This window comes from Manis pentadactyla, chromosome 1 (assembly GCF_030020395.1).
Source record: "Manis pentadactyla isolate mManPen7 chromosome 1, mManPen7.hap1, whole genome shotgun sequence".
Taxonomy (NCBI): Eukaryota; Metazoa; Chordata; class Mammalia; order Pholidota; family Manidae; genus Manis; species Manis pentadactyla.
In genome coordinates this window covers 6,989,998-7,014,643 of record NC_080019.1, presented here as the reverse complement: position 1 = coordinate 7,014,643, position 24,646 = coordinate 6,989,998, and the positions used below count along the sequence as shown (strand labels likewise).

The 24,646-nt window shown below is 38.2% G+C and overlaps 1 protein-coding gene across 9 annotated transcripts in view; it reads right to left on the bottom strand.

Annotated features, from left to right (window-relative positions):
- KIF13B (kinesin family member 13B) overlaps positions 1 to 24,432 on the bottom strand; it is a 193,005-nt gene extending 168,573 nt beyond the window's left edge. For all 9 annotated transcript variants that reach the window (XM_057505396.1, XM_057505412.1, XM_036888825.2 and 6 more), the window contains exons 1-2: positions 24,296 to 24,432; positions 6,249 to 6,342 (exon numbers count right to left, since the gene is read on the bottom strand). In XM_057505396.1, the coding sequence (XP_057361379.1) occupies positions 6,249 to 6,342; positions 24,296 to 24,350 (149 nt within the window). In that variant the 5' untranslated portion in view covers positions 24,351 to 24,432. The remainder of the gene's footprint in view (positions 1 to 6,248; positions 6,343 to 24,295) is intronic.
- Positions 24,433 to 24,646: the final 214 nt, after the last annotated feature.

The following is a 24,646-nucleotide window of genomic DNA, read 5'->3' as shown; positions in this document are numbered from 1 at the left end:
ACACAAAGACTTGTACACAGATGCTCACACCAGCATTATTCATAGTAACCAAAGAGTGGAAACAACCCAAATATCCATCCACTGAAGGAATGAAATGTTGCCAAATGCCACAATGTAGAAAACCTCCAAAACATGCCAAGTGAAAGAAGCCAATTACTCAAAAAAACTCTCAATCATAATATAAATTGGTCATGGGGATGGTAGTACAGCACACAGAATACAGCCAATGGTTCTGTAACATCTTTCTGTGTTCACAGATAGCAACCACACTACTGGGGGTGAAGACTTAATGTGGGTAACTGCTGAACCACTGTGTTGTATATCTGAGATACAAAGATTGTATATCATTGATACTTCAATAAAACAAACAAATAAATAAATAAATAAAATTAAGAATAAAAAAAGAGGCCAATCACAGAAGATCACACATTGTATGATTTCATTTCTGGGAAATGTCTAGAATAGGTAAATCTCAAATCTTCAGAGTCAGAAAGTAGATTAACAGGGTGACAAAAATGTCATAAAATTAGGTAACGGTGCTGGCTGCACCATTCAGTCAATATAATAAAAACTATTGAATTTTTCACTTTAAAGGGTGAATTATACAGTATATATATATTATATATATACAGTATATATATATATAATATATATATATATATATAATAGCTCAATAAGAGTACAGTTGACCCTTTAACAACACAGGTTTGAACTGTGTGGGTTCACTTACGCGTAGATCTTTTTCAATAAGTACACTGGAAAATTTTTTGTAGATTTGTGACAATTGGAAAAAACACTTCCTTTAGCTTACTTTATTGTAAGAATACAGTATATAAAAAATATATGACACACAAAATATGTACTAATCAACTGTTTATGTTACCAGTAAGACTTCTCTGGTCAACAGTAGGCTATTGGTAGTTTTTTGGGGAGTCAGAGTTTTGGGGAATCGGAGTTACACATGGATTTTCAACTGCATGTTTGTGCCCTAAGCCCCCCATTGTTCAAGAGTCAGCTAGAGTGTAAAACTAAACAAACCAAAGACATCCATTCATCTCCTAGAGAGTTAGATTAGTCCTTCAATTTGGTTCTCAAATTGTGGTCTGAGGACTCCTGGGGGTTCCCCGAGAACTTTTCAGTGGGTCTTGAAGTAAGAACTATTTTCATCATAGCATGAAGACACCTTCCTTTTTCAGTGTGCTGATATTAGCCCTGATGAGCGAAAATATGGCAGGTAGAACTGCCTCACCTCTGGCTCTCTGAAGCGCACTAGCTACGGGCAGTCACTGACTCTTCATCGCCACAGAACCGCAGCCAAGTAAAACTTTCTTCCCTTCAGAATATGCTCAATAAAGAGTAAAAATAATTAATTTTCTTCAACCTCGACTCTTGAGTACACATCTTTCTAATATTATGTGCAACAAACTGGAAGTAACTATGAAGCACTTCAGTAGCATACCAAAATCCAAAAAGTGTGACTGTCTGAGCTATGGGCCAAACTACTCACTTTTTCAACAGAACAGCATTTTTACTAGACACGGCTGTCATTTCCTATGGGCGAATGCATTCCCACTTGCAAACTCCCCTATATGTAACTTTTAGAACACAACTCTTCATAAAGTGGAGGTTGCCACTCTTAAACGCAAACCTTACTCTCTTTCAAAAAACATCAGTGTAATTAACTTGTCAGCCAGAGTTAGCAGGATAGGCCTGTTTGGCAGGTAAAGCTGGGAATCAGGTAAAGGCAAAGATAAAACTTAGCCTCCGAAACTATTTTGTCCTATCATGATAACAGGCTAACCAACATTAACATTTTATTACAGGATGAAAATTTAGTAACTTTTAAGATATACTTCAAACAAACTAAGCTTAAAGATTTATTTCATTGTTTAAAAGGGGACTCTTCTACATCATGGTATTACTATACTAGTTACGAAGGGACTTAAAGTGTTCCTAAATGCTAAGAACTAAATGCTGAGAATTACACTTGTAAAATCTACTAAGAATAGATAACGAATTGCTCATTTATTAGCCCTAAAAGATGCCATGTAAATATGTTGCTAATGAAGACTTGGAAAACCCCAAAGACCAATCTAGAGAGCTAAGTTGATTCAAGGCAAAAAGGTAATTCTAGAGACAGCTCACTGTACTAGTAGTAGCAGTGTGGCCCTGCATGAGAAAATAAATAGAGCAAGTCCATCAGTGTGTACCCAGTAGTACACATATAAGAAAAAGACTAAGTTGGTGTATACAAGCATTTCAGTCCCTAGAATGTTCAAATAGTGTGTAGAACAGAAATCACTTGTCCTTAATCTTTTCCATATTGAATAAAACATACCTTCATTATGTTCACAAGCAATGTTTTGATCTGGTTTCTCAAGCTGACACTAAGGAGGAGAAGCTGGATGGCAGGGATTAATATTTTATTCACTGTAAACAAAAAATTGGGGTCCTGTCTCTCTAATAGATGGCATGTTAGTCCCTAGGAGCCCCATCAACTTGGGCAAACTAGATCAAATAAAGTTTCTAACTTTGCAAAGCTGAGATTTTTACAGAACATGGTAATTTCTTGATCGGCAAGTATTAAATTGAATATATTTTGATCTTAAAAAAAATTTTCCTTCCTTTATGAATTCATAGCTCATTAAACATCCCATGGGTTACAACTTCACAGTAACAACCATAACAGTACTACTACTCAAAGCAATAGCTAACATTTATGTAAGGTTTATTGTACACCAGGCACTGCCATTTTACAAATTTTAACTCATTTAATCCTCTATAGTAATCTCCTCTTTACAGATGAATAAACTGAGATGGAGGGCAATTAAGTAACTTGTCTCTTATTGTACATGTTAAACTGTTGAGCTGAGATTCAATCCAAGATATCTGTCTCCAAAATCAGCGCTCTTAATCACTTGCTAGCAATTTAATCTCTGGTGTCACCAATTTTCTGAATTTCAAGCATCTTATTTTTCAAAACAGCTTTGAAATTTCATATATAGCACAGTAAAAATGTTCCTCAAATCATGTTCACCATGATTAGCCTGTTAAACTGGAAATGGTTTAACCATTCAAACAACCATGGCTTTTATCAGTTTAAATAAAGCACAAATATCAAATCATGAAGCTTTCAGAAGTTAATGCAAAATTAACCAGAAAAATATACAAATCATTGTTTTAAAATGTTTGTATGTTTACTTTCAAAATATACTAACTTGAGTTGTTAAGTATACATATAAAATTAGTCCGTTTTAGATTAACAGAATTAAATATTATTCTAAAAGCAAGTATAAGTAGCTTTTAAAGGAAAAATGTTAATTTGAGCCTTTCTGACTAGTGATTTGAACTGCCTTGATCACTTACATATTAATTCCAAATTCCTGGTTCTCTAATTACAAATACAGCTCCTGTAAACCACAGCTTGTTTTATGGATTAGTCATTCTACAAGCTAGACTGTAATTAGCCTCATATCATATAAAATAGCTTTTAATGTGTGCTTTCCGTTCGATTTTTCCTCAAATTTAATGAAGTCAACATATACCACTGGACTGCTACATTCCAAAATTTCTATTTTCTCTTTTCACCCTCATATGTTAAAAGAAAAAGCAATTCACATGAGGTGATCTTTTGTCATATTAGTAACATCCTTGTTTTTTATCTGGATGCCACTTAAGCTTATGAAAATTCATCAAGCTATATATACTTTCCTGGATGTATATTACATACTTAAATAAAAAGCTATTTTATTAAGAGCTGTGCTTTTTAACTTTACTTCATCAAAAATCATTACACAACAACCTTATTGGTAGTTTCATTTTTAAAAATTTCTTATCAGACAGCAAGCACTCTATAGCACTGAACAATATGCAGTCTGTATTTTCAGCATATGGAAAAAAAGAGACATCCAAATAGCCTATGGAATCAAAAAGTGCTATTTAATTCTTTCACAAATCCCTGAAGTTTGAAGGTTTTAAAAGGAAAGAATACGTATTTCTGAGCTTCTCTGTGATTATTTCACTTTCACAACAACCTTATCAGATAGGTACTATTACACACTTGTGGTGGATTATGTTTTCCAAAAACAGCCACAACAAAACATATTCCTTCCCAAATGCTTTTCTCAGGTGACACTGAAGTTCCTCTACTGAGAGCTGAGTCTGATTCCTCTTCTTGAAACCATGTAAAGCTTTAGACCAGCCTTCAGCAAGAAAATGTGACACAAGTGACACTGTGTGACTCCTAAGGTCAGAACGTAAAGGGCAATGCTGCTTCCACCGGGCTTTCTCACTCTCTCAGGACACCTGCCCTTGGAACCTGCCACCAGAGAGTGAGTGGGTGTTCTGCCCACAGCCCCAGCTGCATCTCCAGCCAAGAGGCAGCATCAATTACCAGACCTGGGTGATGAGCCTTCTCCAGACCGTTCTGTCCCCAGCCTTCCAGCCTTCCAGGTAGGCCCCAGGCAGCACGGAACAAGCCATTCCTGCTGTGCACTGCCTGAATTCCTGACACACAGAGGTCATGAGACAATAAATCACTGCTCTTGTTTTAAGCCACTAAGCTTTTGTGGTAATTGGTTACACAGCAGCAGAAAATTAAAGCACTTAATAAATAAGGAACACTGGGAGGTAACCATGCTAACAAGTGGCAAAGCCAGAATCTGAATCCAAGTCAGCCCATATATAAAGGCCACACTGTTTCTACCATAGGATATTGCCTCCAACTTTGTACAGAGGTGCATTCCCACATTTCCAAATAAAGCAGTGGTCTCTAGATTGAAAGTTCTAAAAGCAATAAACAGCTTCCAAAAGTAATGAGTTCAATTAAAATTCAGGACAAAAGGTCATTCAATTAGCAGACTCAAAATCCAGCATCATTTCTGACCATCTACACCATCCACACCCTCACAATAGCACATCTGATAGTACCCACACCCTAGAGTTGCTTCAAGAAAACCTCTACATCAACAGCAATAAACCTGAACACTTACAGAACACTGTACAAAGCACTTTACACATGACTAATTTGATCTTCAGAAAACAACACCATGAAACAGTGAGGCTGACATACAGATGAAGCTCAGGAAAGTTAAAAAAAACTAACTGCAATAATGTAGTTGAGAAGAGATTTGATTCCAGACTTTCTGACTCTTAAGTCCAGTGCTCTTTCAACTTAGTTCAACCCAACTCTGAAGAACACTTATGGAGTGCCCTGTGTGTGTGTTTCCAGATACAACATTGTCTCAATAAGTACTTAAGAGGTATCTGCTTTATGCAAAGTACTACGGCAGGCCCGGTCTCCTAGCTCTCCTCGCCACCTCCAGGGTCAGTATCATCTCTGATACGGTGGATCCCTCTAAGGAGCCAGTCTCTCCCACCTCAACCTGTTCTCTACGTTGCTAACTGACAGCTTTTCCAAATTCACCTCCTTACTCACCATATTCAAAAACTGTCAAAGATGCCACCTTATCCATAAAAACACAGACCAAATTTCTTTATCCTCTTTCAAGGTCTTCTGCAATCTGATCCCAGTTTCTTTGACTAAATTAATTTCCTTGCATTTACGGTTAAAAGCCAAATTAATGTCTTCCTTCTTCCCCAAATTCACTTTACACCATCTTGCCCTCCTCCCTCTTGTTCATACTATCACCCAAATCCAGAAATGATGTCCCAGTATTCATCCTCAGCCCCTGACAAAGTCCCTTCCTTCCAGGGCCTTGAAATCTACTGTACCTCTATAATTAACAATCCAAAACAATATGCAATAATTAAATTAGGTAGCACAGACTACTGCTCACGGGGATTTAGAGAAAAGGAACCACTGAGGGTGCAGAAATGCCTTGAGGAAGAAGGCAGCATGTGAAATGGGCTCTGACAGAGTCGAACTGGAAGAAATAAAGCAACCAAGCTGAGGAGCAAGCAGCCTAAAAGTCTTCCCTTCTACTCCACTTCTTCCCACTAACATCTCACCTAATCCTCCAGCCAGTACCATCACCTTGGGGAAGCCTTCCTCAGTTACTCCCCATGTAACCTAAGCCCTCTTCCCTAAGCTTTTAACACAACCACTAACTACAACACTCATCCTGGCACTCTGTCATTCCATGTCGTAGACTTCATCACTGACTTGACAATAACATCTCTACCTAGTAAGCATTCAATATTTGCTAGGCTGGACTAACTTGGCAGCAGCCACTGTTGCTTCCAGTCATTTAAAAATCCATCGAGCATAACATTGTTTCTTAACTTACCGGACATCTCCTTTGGAAAGATTAGTATTTACAGGATTGAGAATAACCTTGTTTGCATCTACATCCACCACACATTTGGTATGCAAGTCAATTTCTGCAGATTAAAAAAAAAAGGAAAAATGGTCATTTTTTAAAGTAATTTATTTCAGAAAAAGCATTTGATAAAAACCCAACACTCTTTCATGACAAAAACACCAAAAAAACTAGTATTAGAAAGAACTTCCTCAACCTGATAAAGAACATCTACAAAAACCTGCAACTAACATCATTCTTAATGGTGACAGGCTGAAGTGCTTACCTTTTCACATCAGAAATAAGACAAGAATGTCTACTACTACAACTACAACTAGGAGCTCAGGGCAGTTAGGCGAGATAAGCAAGCAAAAGGCAGCCAGACTGGAAAAAAAGAAATGCAACTATATTTGCAGATGATATCATCTTGTATATAGAAAATCTACATACTAAAAAACTATTAGAATAAACAAGTTCTGCAAAGTTGTAGGAAACAAGCCTCAGCTGTGCTTCTGCAAACCAGCAATGAAAAACCCAGAAATGATGTCAGAATAATTTCATTTATAACAGCATCAAAAGGATTTAAATACTTACGAATAAATTTTTATTTAATTTAAAAATACTTTATTGCTAAAAATGCTATCCATCATCTGAGCTTTCAGTAAGAATAAATTTAAAAGAAGCACAAGACATCATTAAAAGAAATTAGAGTTAAATAAATGGAGTTACCTGTATTCATAAATTGAAAGACTTAATACCATTAAGATGGTGATACTCCCCAAATTAGTCTACAAGTTTCAAGGCAATCCCTATCAAAATCTGAATCACCTTTTTTCTTTTTTACAAAAATTAACAAGCTGATCCTAAAATCGTGATACCAAGAATAGCCAGAAGAGTCATGAAAAAGAACAAAGTAGAATGACTACACTCATTAGTTTCAAACTTACCACTTCAAGACAGTGTGGTACTGCTATAGGGAAAGACAGGTATATAATAGATCAACGGAAGAGAGAGTCCAGAAATACATTGTCACATTTAAGGCCAAATGATTTTGACAATGGTGTCAAGACAATCCAACTGGAAAACTAGTCAACAAATGGTGCCAGGACAATTACATACCCACATGCAAGAGGATGAACTCCATACACAAAATTAACTTCAAAAGATACATGTATAAGAGCTAAAACTGTAAAACTCTTAGAAGAAAACATAAAGGTAAATCCGCTTGACTCTGGGGTAGGCAATGATTTCTTACATACCAAAAGTACAAGCACCAAAAGAAAAAATAGATAAACTGAACCTCATTAAATTGAAAAACATTTGTGCTTCAAAGGACACCACCAAGAGAGTAAAAATACAAACCACAGAATGTAAATTCATGCAGCTACTGTGGACAGCAGCACAAAGGTTCCTCTAAAAACTAAAAATAGAAATAGCATATGACCTAGTAATTCCACTTCTAGGAATTTACCCAAAGAACCAAAGTCACTAATTTGAAAAGATATAGGCAGTCTGTATTTATCACATAGCCAAGACATGAAAGCAACCTAAGTGTTCATCAATAGATGAATGGATAAAAAGATGTGATACATATATACAAAGGAATATTACTCAGCCATAAAAAAGAATAAAATCTTGCTATTTGTGACATAGATGGACCTTGAAGATATTATGCTGAGTGAAATAAGTCAGGCAGAGAAAGACAAATACCATATGATTTCACTTATATGTGGAATCTAAAATACAAAACAGAAATAGACTCATAAACACAGATACATACTGGTGGTTGCCTTAGGGGAGGGGACTGGGGAGATGGATGAAATAGGTAAAGGAGACAAAGAGGTACAAACATTCAATTATAAAATAAATTAGTCATAGGGAAAAAGTTGTAACACAGGAAACTGTCAATAATATTGTCATACCTTTGTTATGTTAACAGACAACTATACTTATCACAGTAAGCATTTAGTAATGTATATAATTTTCAAATCACTATGCCGTACACCTGAAATCAATATAATATTGTTTATCAACAATATTTCAATTAAAAAAGACAACACACAGAATCAAAAACATTTCTAAGTTGTTTTCTAATAAGGGACTTGGATCAGAAAATATAAAGAACTCTTACAACTCAATAATAAAAAGACAAATAATCCAATTTTTAAATGGGCAAAGGAGCTGAATAGACATTTCTCCAAAAAAACCACAAAATGGTCAACAAACAGAGGAAAAGATGCTCAACATCATTAGCCATTGGGGAAATGCAAATCAGAACAACAATGAGATACCACTGCAAAATCACTAGCATTATTATAATCAAAGTGACAGACAATTATAACAAGTGTTGGTGAGGATGTGGAGAAACTGGAGCCCTCCTACGTTACTGATAGGAATGTAAAATGATGGTTACTTTTGAAAATAGTCTGGCAGTTCTTCAAAAGGTTAAACATAGAGTTAGCCTATGACCCAGCAATCCTCTCTTAGATATACACCCATGAAAAAAATGACAACATAGGTCCACACAAAAGCACGTACATGAACGTTCATAGCACTATTATATGGTTATTCATAATGGCAAAAAAGTAGAAACAATCCAAATGTCCATTAATGAATGAATGGATAAAAGTGGTATATTCATAAAATGGAACAGCACTTAGCCGTTAAAAGGAATAAGGAACTGATGTATACTACAACATGGTTGAAGCTTGGGGGACGTAAAAGAAACCGTTAACAAAGGACCACAAATTATATGATTCCATTTATTTGAAATGTCCAGAAGAGGCAAACAGGAAACAGACTATTTACTACCTAGGGAGTCACTGCTAATGGGTTTGGTTTTCTTTTTTTTTAAATATACGTATAACTGACTGACATGTAACATTATATTATTTTCAGGTATACAACATGATTCAACATTTGTATGTCCTGTGAAATGATCATCACAAATAAGTCTACCTAACATCTATTAACATGCATAGTTACAAAATTTTCCTTGTGATGAGAACTTTCAAGATCTTCTCTCTCAGCAACTTTCAAATAAGTAATACAGTATTATTGACTGCAGTCACCACGCTGTACATGAGTACAGTTTTCTTTTGGGGGTACAAAGATGTACTAGAAAGTGATTATAGTTGCACAACTCTTGTGAGTTTAGTAAAAACCACTGAATTGGTTGAATGGTATTACCTGTGAATTGTATCTCAGTAAAGTTATTTTTTTTAAGGATAGGCCATGTCATGTTTATGGTCTCCTATTTTTACATTCTTATATTTTTCTGACCCAAAGTATGAAACTCTTTCTGTTTGTCTCATTTCCACTACCAAAGGAAAGGAGGTACACTACATGGAGCTACCCTGTACTCCCCAAAGAACCTGGCCAAATGTCCGTGTCATACTTATTATAACTTAAGAGTATTTCCACTGCCAGGAAAGGTAAGTTCTTTTTTCCATTTCAACTTATATAACTGGGACAAAATACAAAAAAAAAAAAAACAAAACAGATACATTCGCTTCCTGTACCTGCCACAACTTAACTTTTCTCATATCAGTGATTCCACATTTGTTCTTAAAGTTATTTTCAACAAATACAAAAAAATGCAGTGGTCTTTCTTTCAGCCAATGCATTTTTCAGGCAAAGGGAACTTTATCAGAGGAAAGTTGTAGAGCTGTTTACCTTGGTGCAGAAGACGAAGCCCAGAAAGGCCAAAGGTCACCGTGGTCAACTAGTACTGAAATTTGTTTTTAAGGCTTTGTGTTAAAATTAACTCTAGACTGTCACAGAAATGCTGCAAGGAAATCTCATCCTCACTGCAAATATTTTTCAAATTTTCAATTTCCATTCTTCCTTTCCTTAAGAGGTCCTGAGCTCAAAGTCTATACTACTATCAACTCTCAGGAAACTGTACTGTGACTCAGAATCTACAATCTCACCGCCCACCACAAAGTTAGTTATTAGTTTCTTGCAAGAAAGTTTGGTCTGAGCAGAGGAGCTGCATGTACAGTTCTGTATGCAGAAGGATACATCTAGAACGCATGCCTGAAAAACTGCAGATCAAGTATTTTTCTAACTGCCCAGACTTCATTTCAAATAATCGTGGACTGAGAAGGGATCCACTTTTCTTCAATATCTGTATGCTTTTCCCTTACCCTTTTCACAGCTCCTCTCTCCCCCACCTCAAAACTCCATTAGACAGAATTAATAATTTGGAGGCATCAAATGGCATGACTAAGGAACCAATCACTGGAAAATCTTACAAAATACAATCACTTAATAACTAATATATCCAAGCTAAACTCATTTTGTTCTAAAGATTGCAACACTCACAAACGTCCCTACATCTAACACCCACAAAAGGTAGCTTTTAAAATATAAACAACTATCTTCATCATATTAGCTGTTTCTAGCAAACAAAATTCCCACCCTGACTGTTGACTGATGATGGGTAGATATTAAGAAAAGGCTTTCATAAAACTGTTTAGATTATGGGTATGGTGGTGGAATACCTAGGCCACACAACCAAGCAAATAAAAACGGTGAGATTTTAAGAGAGTTTAAGGTGAGATATTTGAAACACTTTCTAATATAAAATGCTAGAACTAGTGTACCATCAATTATTACTAGCTGGTTAAATTAAATTTTACTGCTACAAGATTTTAACGTGATACTTTCTCCATTAAAAACTTCTTGCTCTATACTGCTTAGGAAGCAAAGCAGTGATTAAATAACAGTAACAAACCTAGGTCTTAAATTTACTCTGAATTTTAAAACATCCAACAAATGGAAATAGATACATAAAGAGACTGGTGGTTACCATGGGGAGAGCAGGTGAAACAGGTAAGGTGGGGATACAGACACAAAATCTCAATTATCATATAAATTAGTCACAGGGATGAAAGTACAGCATAGAGAATATAGTCAATAATACTGTAATCTCTTTCTATGTTGAGAGTAACTACACTTATTGGGGCAAGCATTTAATAATGTAAAAAAAAATCTAACAAAAAACCAAAAGATAAACATCTTCCTCTTAGTTTGGAACACTACTTAGATTTAAAAGATAGAGGCTGAGCTGCTATGGACTGCCTTTGCAAAAACAGCATTAGGGTTCACCTGCGTTCATAGCAGCACTATTCACAGAAGCCAAAATCTGGAAGCAATCTAAGTGTCCATCGATGAATGAATGGGTAAACCAAATAGGGTATGATTCAGTAGCATATTATTCAGCCTTAAAAAGGACCAAAATTCTGCTAAAACATGGATGAACCTTGAAGACCTTATGCTAACTGAAATAAGCCAGTCACAAAATGACAAATATTGTATGATTCCATGTACATGAAGTACCTAGAGTAGTCAATTCACAACAGAAAGTAGGATGGTAGCTGCTAAGGGCTGGGCTGAAGGGACAACAGGGGGCTTGAAGTTTCATAAGCACAGAGTTTCAGTATGCAAGACAAAATAAACTCTGGAGACGGATGGTGGTGATGGTTACACAGCAATGTGAACGTACTTAATGCCAGTAACCTATATACTTAAAATCATTTAAAATGGTAAATTTTATGTTATGAAAACCTTACCACAATAAAAAGTAGCATTAAATACTCATTATTATTATAAGGAGTAACACATGGACAACAGTTTATTCCCAGTGAAGTCTAAAATAATGAGACTGGGATTTAATTAGTACTGTCTGAAAACCAACAGACAACCAGAGTGACCTTAAAGTAACGCTGTAAGTTTATGTCCTTGCTAATCAAGCTTTATAGTACTCAGAACCATGAATGTATTCATGTATCCATGAGTCCTTTAAAAAAAAAAGAAATTTACCCCACAACCATTCAAGATCCCATAATATTTCCCAAACAGGATCCTTTTCTAGGTCAAGTTCCTCAAGATGAACATTAAAATATCAACAAATGATAATTTCGCTTATTCAGCTAGCAAGTTAGTCACCTTGTAAAAGTGAACAATAATTCGAAACAAGTCTTTCTTCAATGCCTAAGTCAGCTATGGCTCTTTCCTCAATGACATCATAGTAAAAAAAGGGCAGGAGCTGGGAGACTCCCTTTACATAACTCATGTTCCGTCTGGGGAAATGCATCATTCTCAGTATGAACAAAATAGTTCAGAATTGCTCATTTAGTAATCTGCTTTTCTAATTCTCTAGAAAATTAATAATTTTTAAACCAAATCTACTATTCAAAAATATAGAGGTACCTCCCTTTATCTTTGAGTCACATTCCTAAAAGGCTAACTATTATTTACTATTAAATTCACTAGGGTACATTTTTAAGAGGGAAGTAAATTATTTGTTAGATTCACACTTCAATTAAATTGAACGCCTTGCATGCTATACACAGTTCTACTTTCAAGTAATTTGTGTCGCATGCCTGATACGTTTATATGTCTATGCATGCTCATATAAATAAAATATTCACTCATAAATAAAATATGAATATTTCACATACAAAGGGCTTGTTTTCCCAACTGGAATTTAATATTCTTACTGGCAAAATAGGGAATATGACTTATAACTCCTTACTGTACTTATAAATTGCTTGGGATCCCCTTAGGTCCACTGACCCATGGAGAAAAAAATTTTGTGACGCCACATAGGTAAAAAGCAAGTTGGTAGGTTGCTTTGTAGTAGATATATAGAAAATACCTGAATCACCTAGTTTTATGTTTCTACCAAGGAACACAAAAATCTATTCAACAAGCAAAAGATAAAAATACGAGGCTCTAATATGGCTAAAAGAAAGATGAAGTAATGAAGGACGATCCAAGACAGGATGCCGGATAAGAGAAAGAGAAGCCAGAGTATGAAAATAATTAAAACTCTATGTGGCCCAAAACATAAAACATGCATATTCAAAAGACTGATAAACTTCAGAAAGCTAGGATATAGGTATTTAAAAACTTATAAGGCAGACCATACTATGCCAAGACAATCATGAAAAAGAATAAAGTAGAAAGTCTACACTCATCAATTTCAAACTTACAAAGCTACAGGAATACCACAGTGTAGCACTAATATAAAGACAGACATATAAGCCAGTGGCATAGACCTGAGAGTGCAGAAATACACTGTCACATTTATGGTCAACTAATTTTAAACAAGGATGCCAAGACAATCCAAGAGGGAGAGTATGATCTTCTCACAAATGGTACTGGGACAATTGGATAGCCACATGCAAAACAATGAAACTGGACCTCTACTTTATACCATGCTCAAAAATTAACTTCAAGTGTATCAAAGACTTAACTGTAAGAGCTAAAACTATAAAACTCTTAGAAAAAACACAGGCATAAATCCACATGACCTTGGGTTAGATAAAGGCTTTGCATATGTGACATCAAAAGCACAAGCAACAAAAGAAAAAGATAAATTGGACCACATCAAAATTAAAAACTTCTATGCTTCAAAGGACACCAGTAAGAAAATGAAAAAGCAACCCACAAAATAAAAAATACTTGCAAAATACTAGTCTCTTATATCTGATAAGGAACCAGTATTCAGAATGTAAATAATAAAAAGACAACCCAATTTTTAAAATTAGGAAAGGGTTTAAATAGAAATTTTTCCAAAGATAAATAAATGGCCAATAAGCACATGAAAAGATGCTCAACATCATTAGACAGTGGGGAAATGCAAATCAAAACCGTAATGAGATAGCACTTCATACCCACCAGGATGGCAATAATCAAAAAGAGGTTCAATAACAAGTGTTAGTGAGGATATGGAGAAATCAGAACCTTCATCCACTGCTCATGTAATAACGTGAGATGGTGCAGTCATACTGAAAACAATTTAGCATTTCATCAAAAATCAGAGTTACTGTATCACCCAGTAATTCCACTGCTACATCTATGCATACCCCAGAGAAGGGAAAATATACATCCACACAAAAAGTCACAGCAGTATTACTCATAAGAGGCAAGAAGTGGAAACAAGTCAAATGCCCATTTCTGATGAATGGGCACACAAAATAAAGCATATTCATATCACAGAATATTCAGCTTTAAAAAGGAATGAAGTTAAAAAATACATAAAAAGATCATCCATCACAACCAAAGGAGATTTATTCCAGGGATGGAAGGATGGTACAAATATTCCTAAATCAACCAATGTGATATACCACATTAACGAAAAGAAGGATCAAAGCCATGTGATCATCTTGATAGATGCTGAAAAAACATTTAACAGAATTCAACATCCATTCATGATAAAAACTCTCAACAAAATAGAGGGAACATACTTCAATATAATAAAGGCCATATACGACAAATCCACAGCTGACATCATACTTAATGGTGAAAACCTGAAAGCTTTTCCTCTAAGATCAGGAACAAGTCAAGGATGTTGTTATTCAACATAGTGCTGAAAGTCCTAGCCACGGCAGTCAGATGAAACAAAGATATTAAACACTGCAATTTGGTAAGGAAGAAGTAAAACTGTCACTATTTGCAGATGATACTATATATAGAAAACCCTGAAGACTTCCACCAAAAAAATTGTTAGAAGTAAAAACTGGACTCAGCAAAATTGCAGGATACAAAACCAATACAGAGAAATATGTTGCATTCCTATATACTAACAACGAACTAATAGAAAGAGAAATCAGGAAAACAATTCCATTTACAATTGCAGCAAAAAGAATAAAATACCTAGGAATAAACCTAACCAAGGAGGTGAAAGACTTGTAATCTGAAAACTGTAAGACACTCATGAGAGAAATTAAAGACACAAATAAATGGAAATCTATCCCATACTCATGGATAGAAAGAATTAATACCATCAAAATGGGCATCCTGCCCAAAGAAATTTACAAACTCAATGCAATCTCTGTCAAAACACCAATCGCATTTTTCAATGAACTAGAGCAAATAATCCTAAAACTCATATGGAACCACAAAAGACCCCGAATAGCCAAAGCAATCTTGAGGAAGAAGATCAAACCTGCAGGTATCATGCTCCCTGACTTCAAGCTATACTACAAAGCTACAGTAACCAAAACAGGATGATACTGGCACAAGAACAGACCTACAGACCAACAGAACAAAATAGAGAGCCCAAATATAAACCCATGCATACACAGTCAATTAATATACAATAAAGAAGCCATCAATATACAATGGGAAAAAGACAGTCTTTTCAACAACTGGTGTTGGAAAAACTGGACAGATATATGCAAGAGAAACAGGATTACTGTCTAACTCCAGAAAAGTAAACATGAAATGGATCAAAGACCTAAGTATAAGACATGAAACCATAAAACTCTTAGAAAAAAACATGGGCAAAAATCTCTTGAACATAAACATGAGCAATTTTTTTCTGGACACATCTTCCCAGGCAAGGGAAACAAAATATAAAATGAACAAGCAGGACTACATCAAACTAAACAGCTTCTATACAACAAAGGATACCACCAACAGACTAAAAGGCACCCTACTGTATGGGAGAATATGTTCATAAATGATTTATCCAAGAAGGGGTTAACATACGAAATATATAAAGAGCTCACATGACTCAACACCAAAAAAAACAAATAACCCAATTAAAAAATGGGCAGAGGACCTGAAAAGACATTTTTCCAAAGAAATACAGATGGCCAACAGGCACATGAGATATGCTTCACATTGCTAATCATCAGGCAAATGCAAATCAAAACCACAATGAGATATCACCTTGCACCATTTAGAATGACAACTATCCAGAAGACAAGAAATAACACGTGTTAGCAAGGATGTGTAGCAAAGGCAATGGTGGGGATGTACATTGGTGCAGCCACTATGGAAAGCAGTATGGAGATTCCTCAAAATACCAAAAATAGAAATACCATACAACCCAGTAATTCACCTTCTGGGGATTTACCTGAAGAAAAGAAAATCCCTGATTCAAAAAGACACATGAACCCCCATGTTTATTGACGAGTTATTAACAATAGCCAAGATATGGAAGCAACCAAAGTGTCTGTCAAAAGATGAATGGAGGAAGAAGATTTGGTACATATACACAATGGAATAGTATTTAGCCACAAAAATTTTGCAACAGCATGGATGGACCTAGAGGGTATTATGCTAAGTGAAATAAGCCAAGCGAAGAAAGACAAATACCCTAAGATTTCACTTATATGTGGAATCTAAAAACAAAACAAAACAAAATGAACAAAATAGCAGGAGGCTCACAGATACAGAGAAGTAACTGGTGGTTACCATGGGGAAGGGGTAGGTGGGTAAGATGGGGGAGGGGCATAGGAAGACACAAAATCTCAATCACAGTACAAGTGGGTCACAGGGATTGAAGTGCAGCATGGAGAATACAGTCAATGGTTCTGTAACATCTTTTTATGTCAACAGATAGTAACTGCACTAGTTGGGGTGAGGATTTAAATAACGTGTGTAACTGTTGAATCATTGTGTTGTATACTTGAAACCAATACAATATTGTATGTCAACTCTGGTTCAGTAAAAAATAAAGCATCCCATTAAAAAATAAATAAATAAATAAGGAATGAAGTACTAATTTTGTTACAAACATGGATAAACCCATAAATACATTATGCCAAGTGAAAGAAGTCAGAGACAAGAGTGCACACACGGCATGATTCCATCTACATGAAATGTCCAGAAAGGGCAAATCCACAGAAACAAGTAGTGTATTAGTGGTTACCAGGGGCTGGAGGGAGCTGGGGGAGAGGGCGGTGGACATGGAGAGTGAGGCTGATGGGTACAGAGTCTCTCTGGGATGATGAAAATGTCCTGAATTGGAGAGTGGTAAAGCTTGCACAACTCTGCAAATAGACTAAAACCACCAAATTGCACACTTTGTGTATGTGAATTATATCTCAAAAAATACTTAGAATGACCCCATCGCCCTCAATGAATGAAATATAGTAAGAGTCCTTCGATCACATTTCTGAACACTCACTATGAATTGCTCTCCATTAATAACCTCACATTCTACCTCAAAAAGAAAACTAAGCACACCAAGGCTTTCCCATTAATTTGGTGTCCTATCTTCTACCTAGAGTAATGACTCCCAAATCTACACTATCTCCAGTCCCTTAGTTTCAGACTCATATACAACAGCCTTCTGGATCTACCCACTTCACACCGCAGACACCTAAAACTCACCAAGTCCGCTGAGTTTCTTCCCGGTACGCACTGCACTTACCGCTGTAGGTGCAACGCATGGCATGTGGGAAGTACTGACTAAGTATTGCTGAATGTCCAACAACAGAACTCATCGTTATTTCCCACACCTTCACCTAAAACCAGTTTCCTCTATACTGATCTCAATTAATGACATCAGCACCCATCCACTTAGTCATCTAAATCACCTAAATCAAAAGCTTGGCAGTCTTCCTGTATTTCCTAAATTTCTATTGCATTCATACCACCCGTTCTTGCTGGGTATATCTGTAATGCAAGACCATAAATGCTCTACACCCAGCCTCTCTCTCAGGAATGTATTTGCAGCCAGCAACCTTGAGAGACAAGGTCTTCCTTTGGGGCAAAGAGCAGGCTTGCTTACCACTTAAAAGCAACGATTCCACAAGCTCAGTGTTCCTCAGATGCAAACCAAACCCAATGTTGCAGAGCATGCATCTGGACTCCTCCACACCGCCCCTGTAGTATTTGCTGGCATGGGGAACTGCTCACACTGCTTGCTGGGGCTCGACTGAGTCCTCTGATCCTGAAGTCCTGTGTCTCCCACCAGTATCCATGAAACAGTACCAAGCTAACTTGGTGTGTGAGCAGGGTAAAGTCACACAGAGTAACGTACCTCCCTAAAGCGCCACTCCAGCTGCACTGCTGCTCCACTCAAAATCCAACAGTCTCTCTACCTTCAAGCCATGTCCCAAACCTCCCTGAACCTGCCTGTACCTCATGTGAATAACCTCATACCATCTACTCCCCACAAACCTCTCTACTTGAGTAAGCCCAGTTCCATCACTCTGTCCCTGGGCTCCTCCAGCTTTCCCAGGAAAGCACAGAATTTAAGGGCTGGGGTCCTGCAGTTGAACCGCCTAGGTTCCAGTGCCCATTTTCTCTCCTTGATAGTTTTGTGACTTGGGGCAAGCTGCCAAGGCCTGTCTAAGTTTCTGTTTTCTAGTCTGTAAAATGGAGTTAAAATGTAAATGCTTCCCAGAACTGTTGTGGGATTGACTGAAATAATCTAGTTGAGTGCTTGGGACAGTGTCAGTGCACAGTAACTGTTAATTATACAGACACTTTCCAGTGTTAATTATACAGTCTCTATCCGGCTGTCTGAGTTTTTACAGTGGACTTCTTCACTCTTCTTGCAAATGTCTTGCTGATTCCGACATGAACGTTTTGCTAATTCCAAAAACTTGTGTTGTGCCCCCTACCTGACATACCTCCCTCCCTGCCCACTGTCTTCAACTCATTCCTAATCATTCTCAAGTCCCACTCACATTGCTTAGCTCATAATGCACTGTCTCCACTGCACTGTGTACATATATTCTTATAACTGACTCACCTGGGCATCTCTTACTACCAAAACAACAAAAGCTCCTTTGGCCAAAATCATGACTTATACTTCTCGTGTATCCTGCACATCTTTGAAAATTATATGAACTCAGGAATGCAAGGCCCCTTTAAAGATCATCATGTCCAAAATAGTAGAAAAAGCACAGACTTTCATGACAAAGTAGGTGAAATTCAGGCTCCAAAATACTGGTTTTGTAATTCTGGGAAAATTACATAACGTGTCTGATATTTCATTAAACAGAAATTCTATAACTAGCTTTCAAAGTTTGGTTTGAAGAATAAAATAACATAAAAAGTACTGAACACTGTAGCTTACAAACAGAAAACTCTAAAAAAGTAGCTGTTATTTTTCTTCAATCATCATGTGTTGAAGTGAATGGACTAATACCATCTTTTAAAGATATCTACAGCTTCTGTGAGTTCAAGTCCAGTACCAATTAACTCATGGAATTGTGTCCCAGAGACCATTTCACACACTTCCCATAGGGTTACACTGCTCATCTTTGTCAAGGTTTTTAAGGAACAGTTCTGTTGAACACAAAGGGAGCCTGATCAGCAAGCATATAGATCAATAATAAATCCATCTCCAGTCATTAAAGGTCTCAATTAATCTGCATAACAAATAGTTTCATCAGTGGTTTCTTCCATCTCCAAAACTTAAAGAATTAAAAGTCAGACATTAGCCATTGTTTTACAGAGTTAAGGCCATAAAATGCCAATTCTAACAAATTTTTAGTGTATTTTGTTAGTAAATGTGTACTTCCTTCTCCAAAATTCCCTGCCCTATGTGTATAAATCCCAATTTCCGTCACTGAGTTGACAGTAGGAACAAAAGATGTTGTATGAGATGTGTGTCTCATTCTCATTAGCATATCAAGCAGATGCTAGTAAAACAAGTATCTTCTGTTTCAGAAAACATGTCAGAAATTTCCATCCACAGCCATCCTTAACTGTAATCTCAGTTATCTCTCTGAGAAGGCTTAAGCACCTGCCACAGCCTCAGGAACAAAAACACCTTCTTGTTTCAGATTCTCCCTTCCTACTTTGCCCCTCATGTCCTAAGGGTCACCAGTGACTTCAGTGACTGCCACAGTCTTCAGAGTGTCCTCTCCTTCTTCAATTTTACCTTGTTTTTTGATCCACTACTGCTTACTTAGCTTTGGCCGTCCTCCTTGCTGTTCCTATTCACTTGGCTTCACTCACCACACGCTCTTGAAGAGTGCCCAGCTTTGCCCTGAATAGGTCACCTACCCAGGCTTTCTCCCTTGCCCGGAGACCCAGCAATCGTTCTCCTTCATGCTTGTGTCCAAGACCCAAGCAAAGTTCTAAAAAGCTAAACAGAGCACAGGGACCAGCCACCCTAAGCCCCACCTTGGGTCCTAGCCAGCATTGAGGGCTCCCCGCAATCTCTAGTCAATGCCATGGGACCCCCAATGGGTGGCAGGCTCGTCCTGTCGGCTGCCTAGCTTTGCCTGGCTCATTCCTGTCTGTGCCTTTGCTCTGGCCGTACTTCCCCCTCCCCTCCTACCGTGTACTCATTCCAATCATCAGTTTCTCCCTCTAGTCTACTCAAATTTCTCTCCCTAACCTCCCAGAAGGATTCTCTAATCATCAAGCTTCCAAGGACCTTCCACTCTTCTGAATTCCTGTATTTCCCTATGACTCCCTTGGCACTTAATCACTCACCTAGCAACCCGCTATGGGTGCTTACCTTTTAATCTTACCTCTTCATTTCCTCGAGGGCACGAACTTAAAAAAAATTAATACTACAACATTAGACAACACTAAAAGAAAGTTTTTCAGAATAAAATTCCCCGGAAAAGAATAATCAATCTCATTTTTTCATGCTTCTTTCTAGCCCTTGTCCACTCCTGTTTACATTTTTACATAGTAATAATCATAACAGATTTGATCATAGTTACACAGACTTTCACTTTCTGCTTTTTCTGCTAACAGAAAACAGTCTTCCTTGCTAAATGGTTTTGATGTTCAGCATTTTTAATAGCTATATAATAGTCTTTCCTCTGAGCTAATAGACCATGATTTACTTAAGCACTGATTTCTATTCGACACTACATTCTTCTTTGTGTCTTTCACTATATGAAGTAATGTAAAATGCAAAGTAAACCCTTGAGAAATACCTGCTGAAATAAATATATTGTCCATGTTCCCTAACACCTGAAATAACCCACTTCTCTGTTTTTCTAACTAAATTTCTAGTATAATTTCTGGTTTTTCCACCCAAGGCTAAATATATAGTGAACATATTTTCCAAATGCTTTCTATATAGACTTATTTATTTCGGTCATTGATCTTATACATATTTAAATATGGGAAGGCCCTTGAGGAAAGGCAGTAAGGTCCCACACTATCTTATATAAGCTAGACATCTGACAGGCACTCAATAAATATTAAATATTTTTTAAACCATCTAAAGTTTAAAAATATCAAAGTCCTGAACAGAAGAGTGTCACTGATCTAGCTAATACCATCAGTTATGCTTGTAAACCTTTCAGCTCATTTAATAACTAGATTGGTTAATAATGTACGAACGGGTGTTCCTTATAGTGCCTAGAAGAACACATGCAGAGTCACCTGGTGAGTTGGACAAGTCAGGAAGATAACATGAGAAGACAAACAATATCTGCAAATAGGACTTCAAGTTCTCATGACAAAACAGGTTTACCCCTTTTTGTTTAGCTTGTTTAGGAAGTTCTTATTGCAGATGAAGAAAAGCAAAAATATAACCTGTAATACTAAAGTCTATGTAAAATTGCATATGCATGTGAACGCAAACTGGATTGGAAGTAAGGAAATGAGAGTGTGAAGTGCTAAGATGTAAGGATGTCAGAAACTTTTTCCTTTTTATTTTTGTTTTGTTAGTACAATGTTAAAATGTAGAACAAGGAAAATATTACTGACAAAAGCATATTCATTAGCCATCACAACTCTTGCTATTACTGAATTAGGGCCTAATGTTTAATGTTCAAATTAGAAAGTTTCCCGAACACATATATGATTTAGCAAAAAAGACTAATAAGGACAATCAGATACTGAGCCACATGAACAACTTAACGGTACACTAGAAGTCTCCTGCGAATTTCAGATTTTCCTCAAAAAGCAGCTATTGTGATTCTAAATCTCAGAGTCTTATACAGTAAAACTACATCAACCCAGAAACTCATTCTCATCTCATTCTTACCTGTAAAGAGTGACTTCTGAGATTGTTTCCTGAACTAATATGCTGAGAGAAACAATTATTATGGCTAAAAGTTTACTATTTTCCATAATTATATGCTATTACTTAATACACTGTTTTCCCAGAATAATTGGTCCAAGTAATATGATTCTTTCCAACATTACTGTAAAGGAATATAGTTTTGTTTTAGCCTTTTTAAACTGTAGACAGCAATTTCAAAATCACTAGCTTTAGAATTCCACTGCACTGTACTCCATAATCACTTCTAGATTCATGTAAACAAGTGTTTCACAGACAAAACAGAAATAGAACCAATCTTAATTATCAGTGGTGATCACTGAAAAAAGACGTCTTTGTGCATTCTGGAAATGCAAGGCTAGGTAAAAGAAGACACTAAATGAATGAGGAGGCAGTTTACCACAACATACTTCTACTTATAGGGTAATGGATCTATGTGTGAACCTTAATTTTAAAGTGAGTTCAGACAAAACAGCTACCATCCATTTCACAGCTAAAACTATTATTCTACGCATCCCTCAAAACTCTGATACTGACAATTAATACAATCTAGCTAATGACAATTAATGGGTAAAAAGAAAAGCAGTACTTCCCTTCAAAGACGGAAACCCATGGGGGAAGGAAGTGGGGAGGATTTTAATGATCTGAGATAGTCTTTTGAGGTGGCTGGTTAGCGGCCTCTTTTTAACACTGGCATTTCCAAGTTTTTTGTGAAAAGGACATTTTAAGAATGTGCTGAAATCATGCTTTCAGAATCAAATCCCAGTAAATTGTGTTTTATGTGGCTCGCTGTTTTTTTTAAATAAACGAGGTGAATTTAAATAAAAATGCCTGAACACTTAACAACAGCAGCTTTTGAAAACTTTCAGCATTCAAGTAAGTTACTTTCATTATGGCAGAGCATGGAACTAGTGAGGCAAAGACTGAAGACCCAAAACAGGCACTAGTTGGAAGTTCTTATGGAAAACTCTTCTACATCACCTGACAGCCTTAAAGCAGACCTAGCAGGGACAAGAGGAATCACTAACTCCAAAAGAAAAGATGACCCTAAGAGAAGAGGGAAATCAACTTCCAAAGGAAGGACAAACCCCATATGTCAACTGCTTGATCTGTGTATCTCAATATACACAAGACAGCCAAGAAAAGGAAAGTTGGAAAACAACTTGTAATTTATAAGGAAAGTTAAAGTGACACTTAATTTTTGAACACAGGAGTTGCAAAAACGACTTGGATGAGTCTGGTACTTACAAAGGATTCTGATTAAGTCTTATCCATTGAAGAGTCATCCCCTGGGATTGTCATAGTGACCCCGATAATATAACTCCCTACAGAAAATGTTTGCAAATATATTACCTCATTAAAATTACTCGCCCAGTCCCAATGCTAGTTAAGCATTAAGGCCAAGACCCAGCCCACCTCGTCTTGGGACTTGGAACTGGGGTTCTCTCCACTGCATCTGTCTAAAGATGATTTGAAATGTACTCGGTTTATCTGCTCTCTCTATCCTCCCTGAAGAACTGTGACAATGTCTGAAAGATACAATTTCACAAGAATCTTGGCACTTAAAACTATTTATTGTTGCGAGATGACGAATTACTTCAAGCAAACACAACTTTCTTGACAGTCAAAAAAGTGGGGTGTGCTCTTTACCCAACTTCAATCAAAGCAGCTACAACTCCTCACGACAGTCCAGGTTAAAGGAACACGAAGTGAAACACCAAGACGAGGAATTTTTGCACTCGAGTGCTTTCTCAGGAGTGAACCACATTCCCTGCCATTTTCCTGCCGCGGGCCACCGAAGTGCAGGGTTGGGGTGACCGGGCCAAGACGCGGGGCCTCGGAGAGCGGCTGTCCCGGCCAGGCCGAAGGGGTGAGGAGCAAGGGGCGGGGGCCGCGCTGACAGCTGGCAGGGGACGGGAGGGACGCGGGGCCCGGGCCGAGGGGCAGGCGCGGGGGAAGGAGGAAGCTGTCCGGGGCCAGGGACGGAGCGCCCTCCCGGAGGGCAGGGGAGGCAACAGGGCGAAAGGGCGGCGCGGCGGGCGCGCCGGCGGAAGGGGCTGCGGACCGGGACGTGGGGCCGCGGCGCCCGGGCCGCGGTGCGGGCGAGGGGAGGGGCGTCCCGCGCAGGCGGGGCGGGCGGGCGGGGGACGAGGTTTCGGGGCACGCCGGCCGTCCGCCCGCCGGGACGCGGACCGTAGGGGCGGAGCCGGCCGGACCCCACACGGCGGCCGGGGCGAGGGCAAGGGCGCGCCAGGCACCTGCCGCCTCCGCCGCGGCGGCCCCGGGCGGGCTCGGCTCTTACCTCTGCGGTTCATGGGCCGGATCCGGACGGCCACTTTCACTTTGGAGTCTCCCATCCCGCTGCCGCCAAGGTTCTCGCTCGGCTTCCGTCTGCCACGGCCACCGGGCAACTCTTCGGGGCTGACCGGGCGGGAGGGAGCTGCGGGCGCGAGGGGCGGGGCCGGGCGGGGCCAGAGGGGGCGCGGCCGGCCGCGGGCTCCCGGCGCGCCCCGCTGCATGACGGGACTTGTAGTCCCCCAGCGGGGTCGTGGGCTGGGTGGCCGCGGATGTGCTGGGGCGACAGCCGGGACCACCTGCTCTGCTGCCTAGAACTTGTAAATGTTATGCTATTGCGCAGTTCTTACTTCTGCAA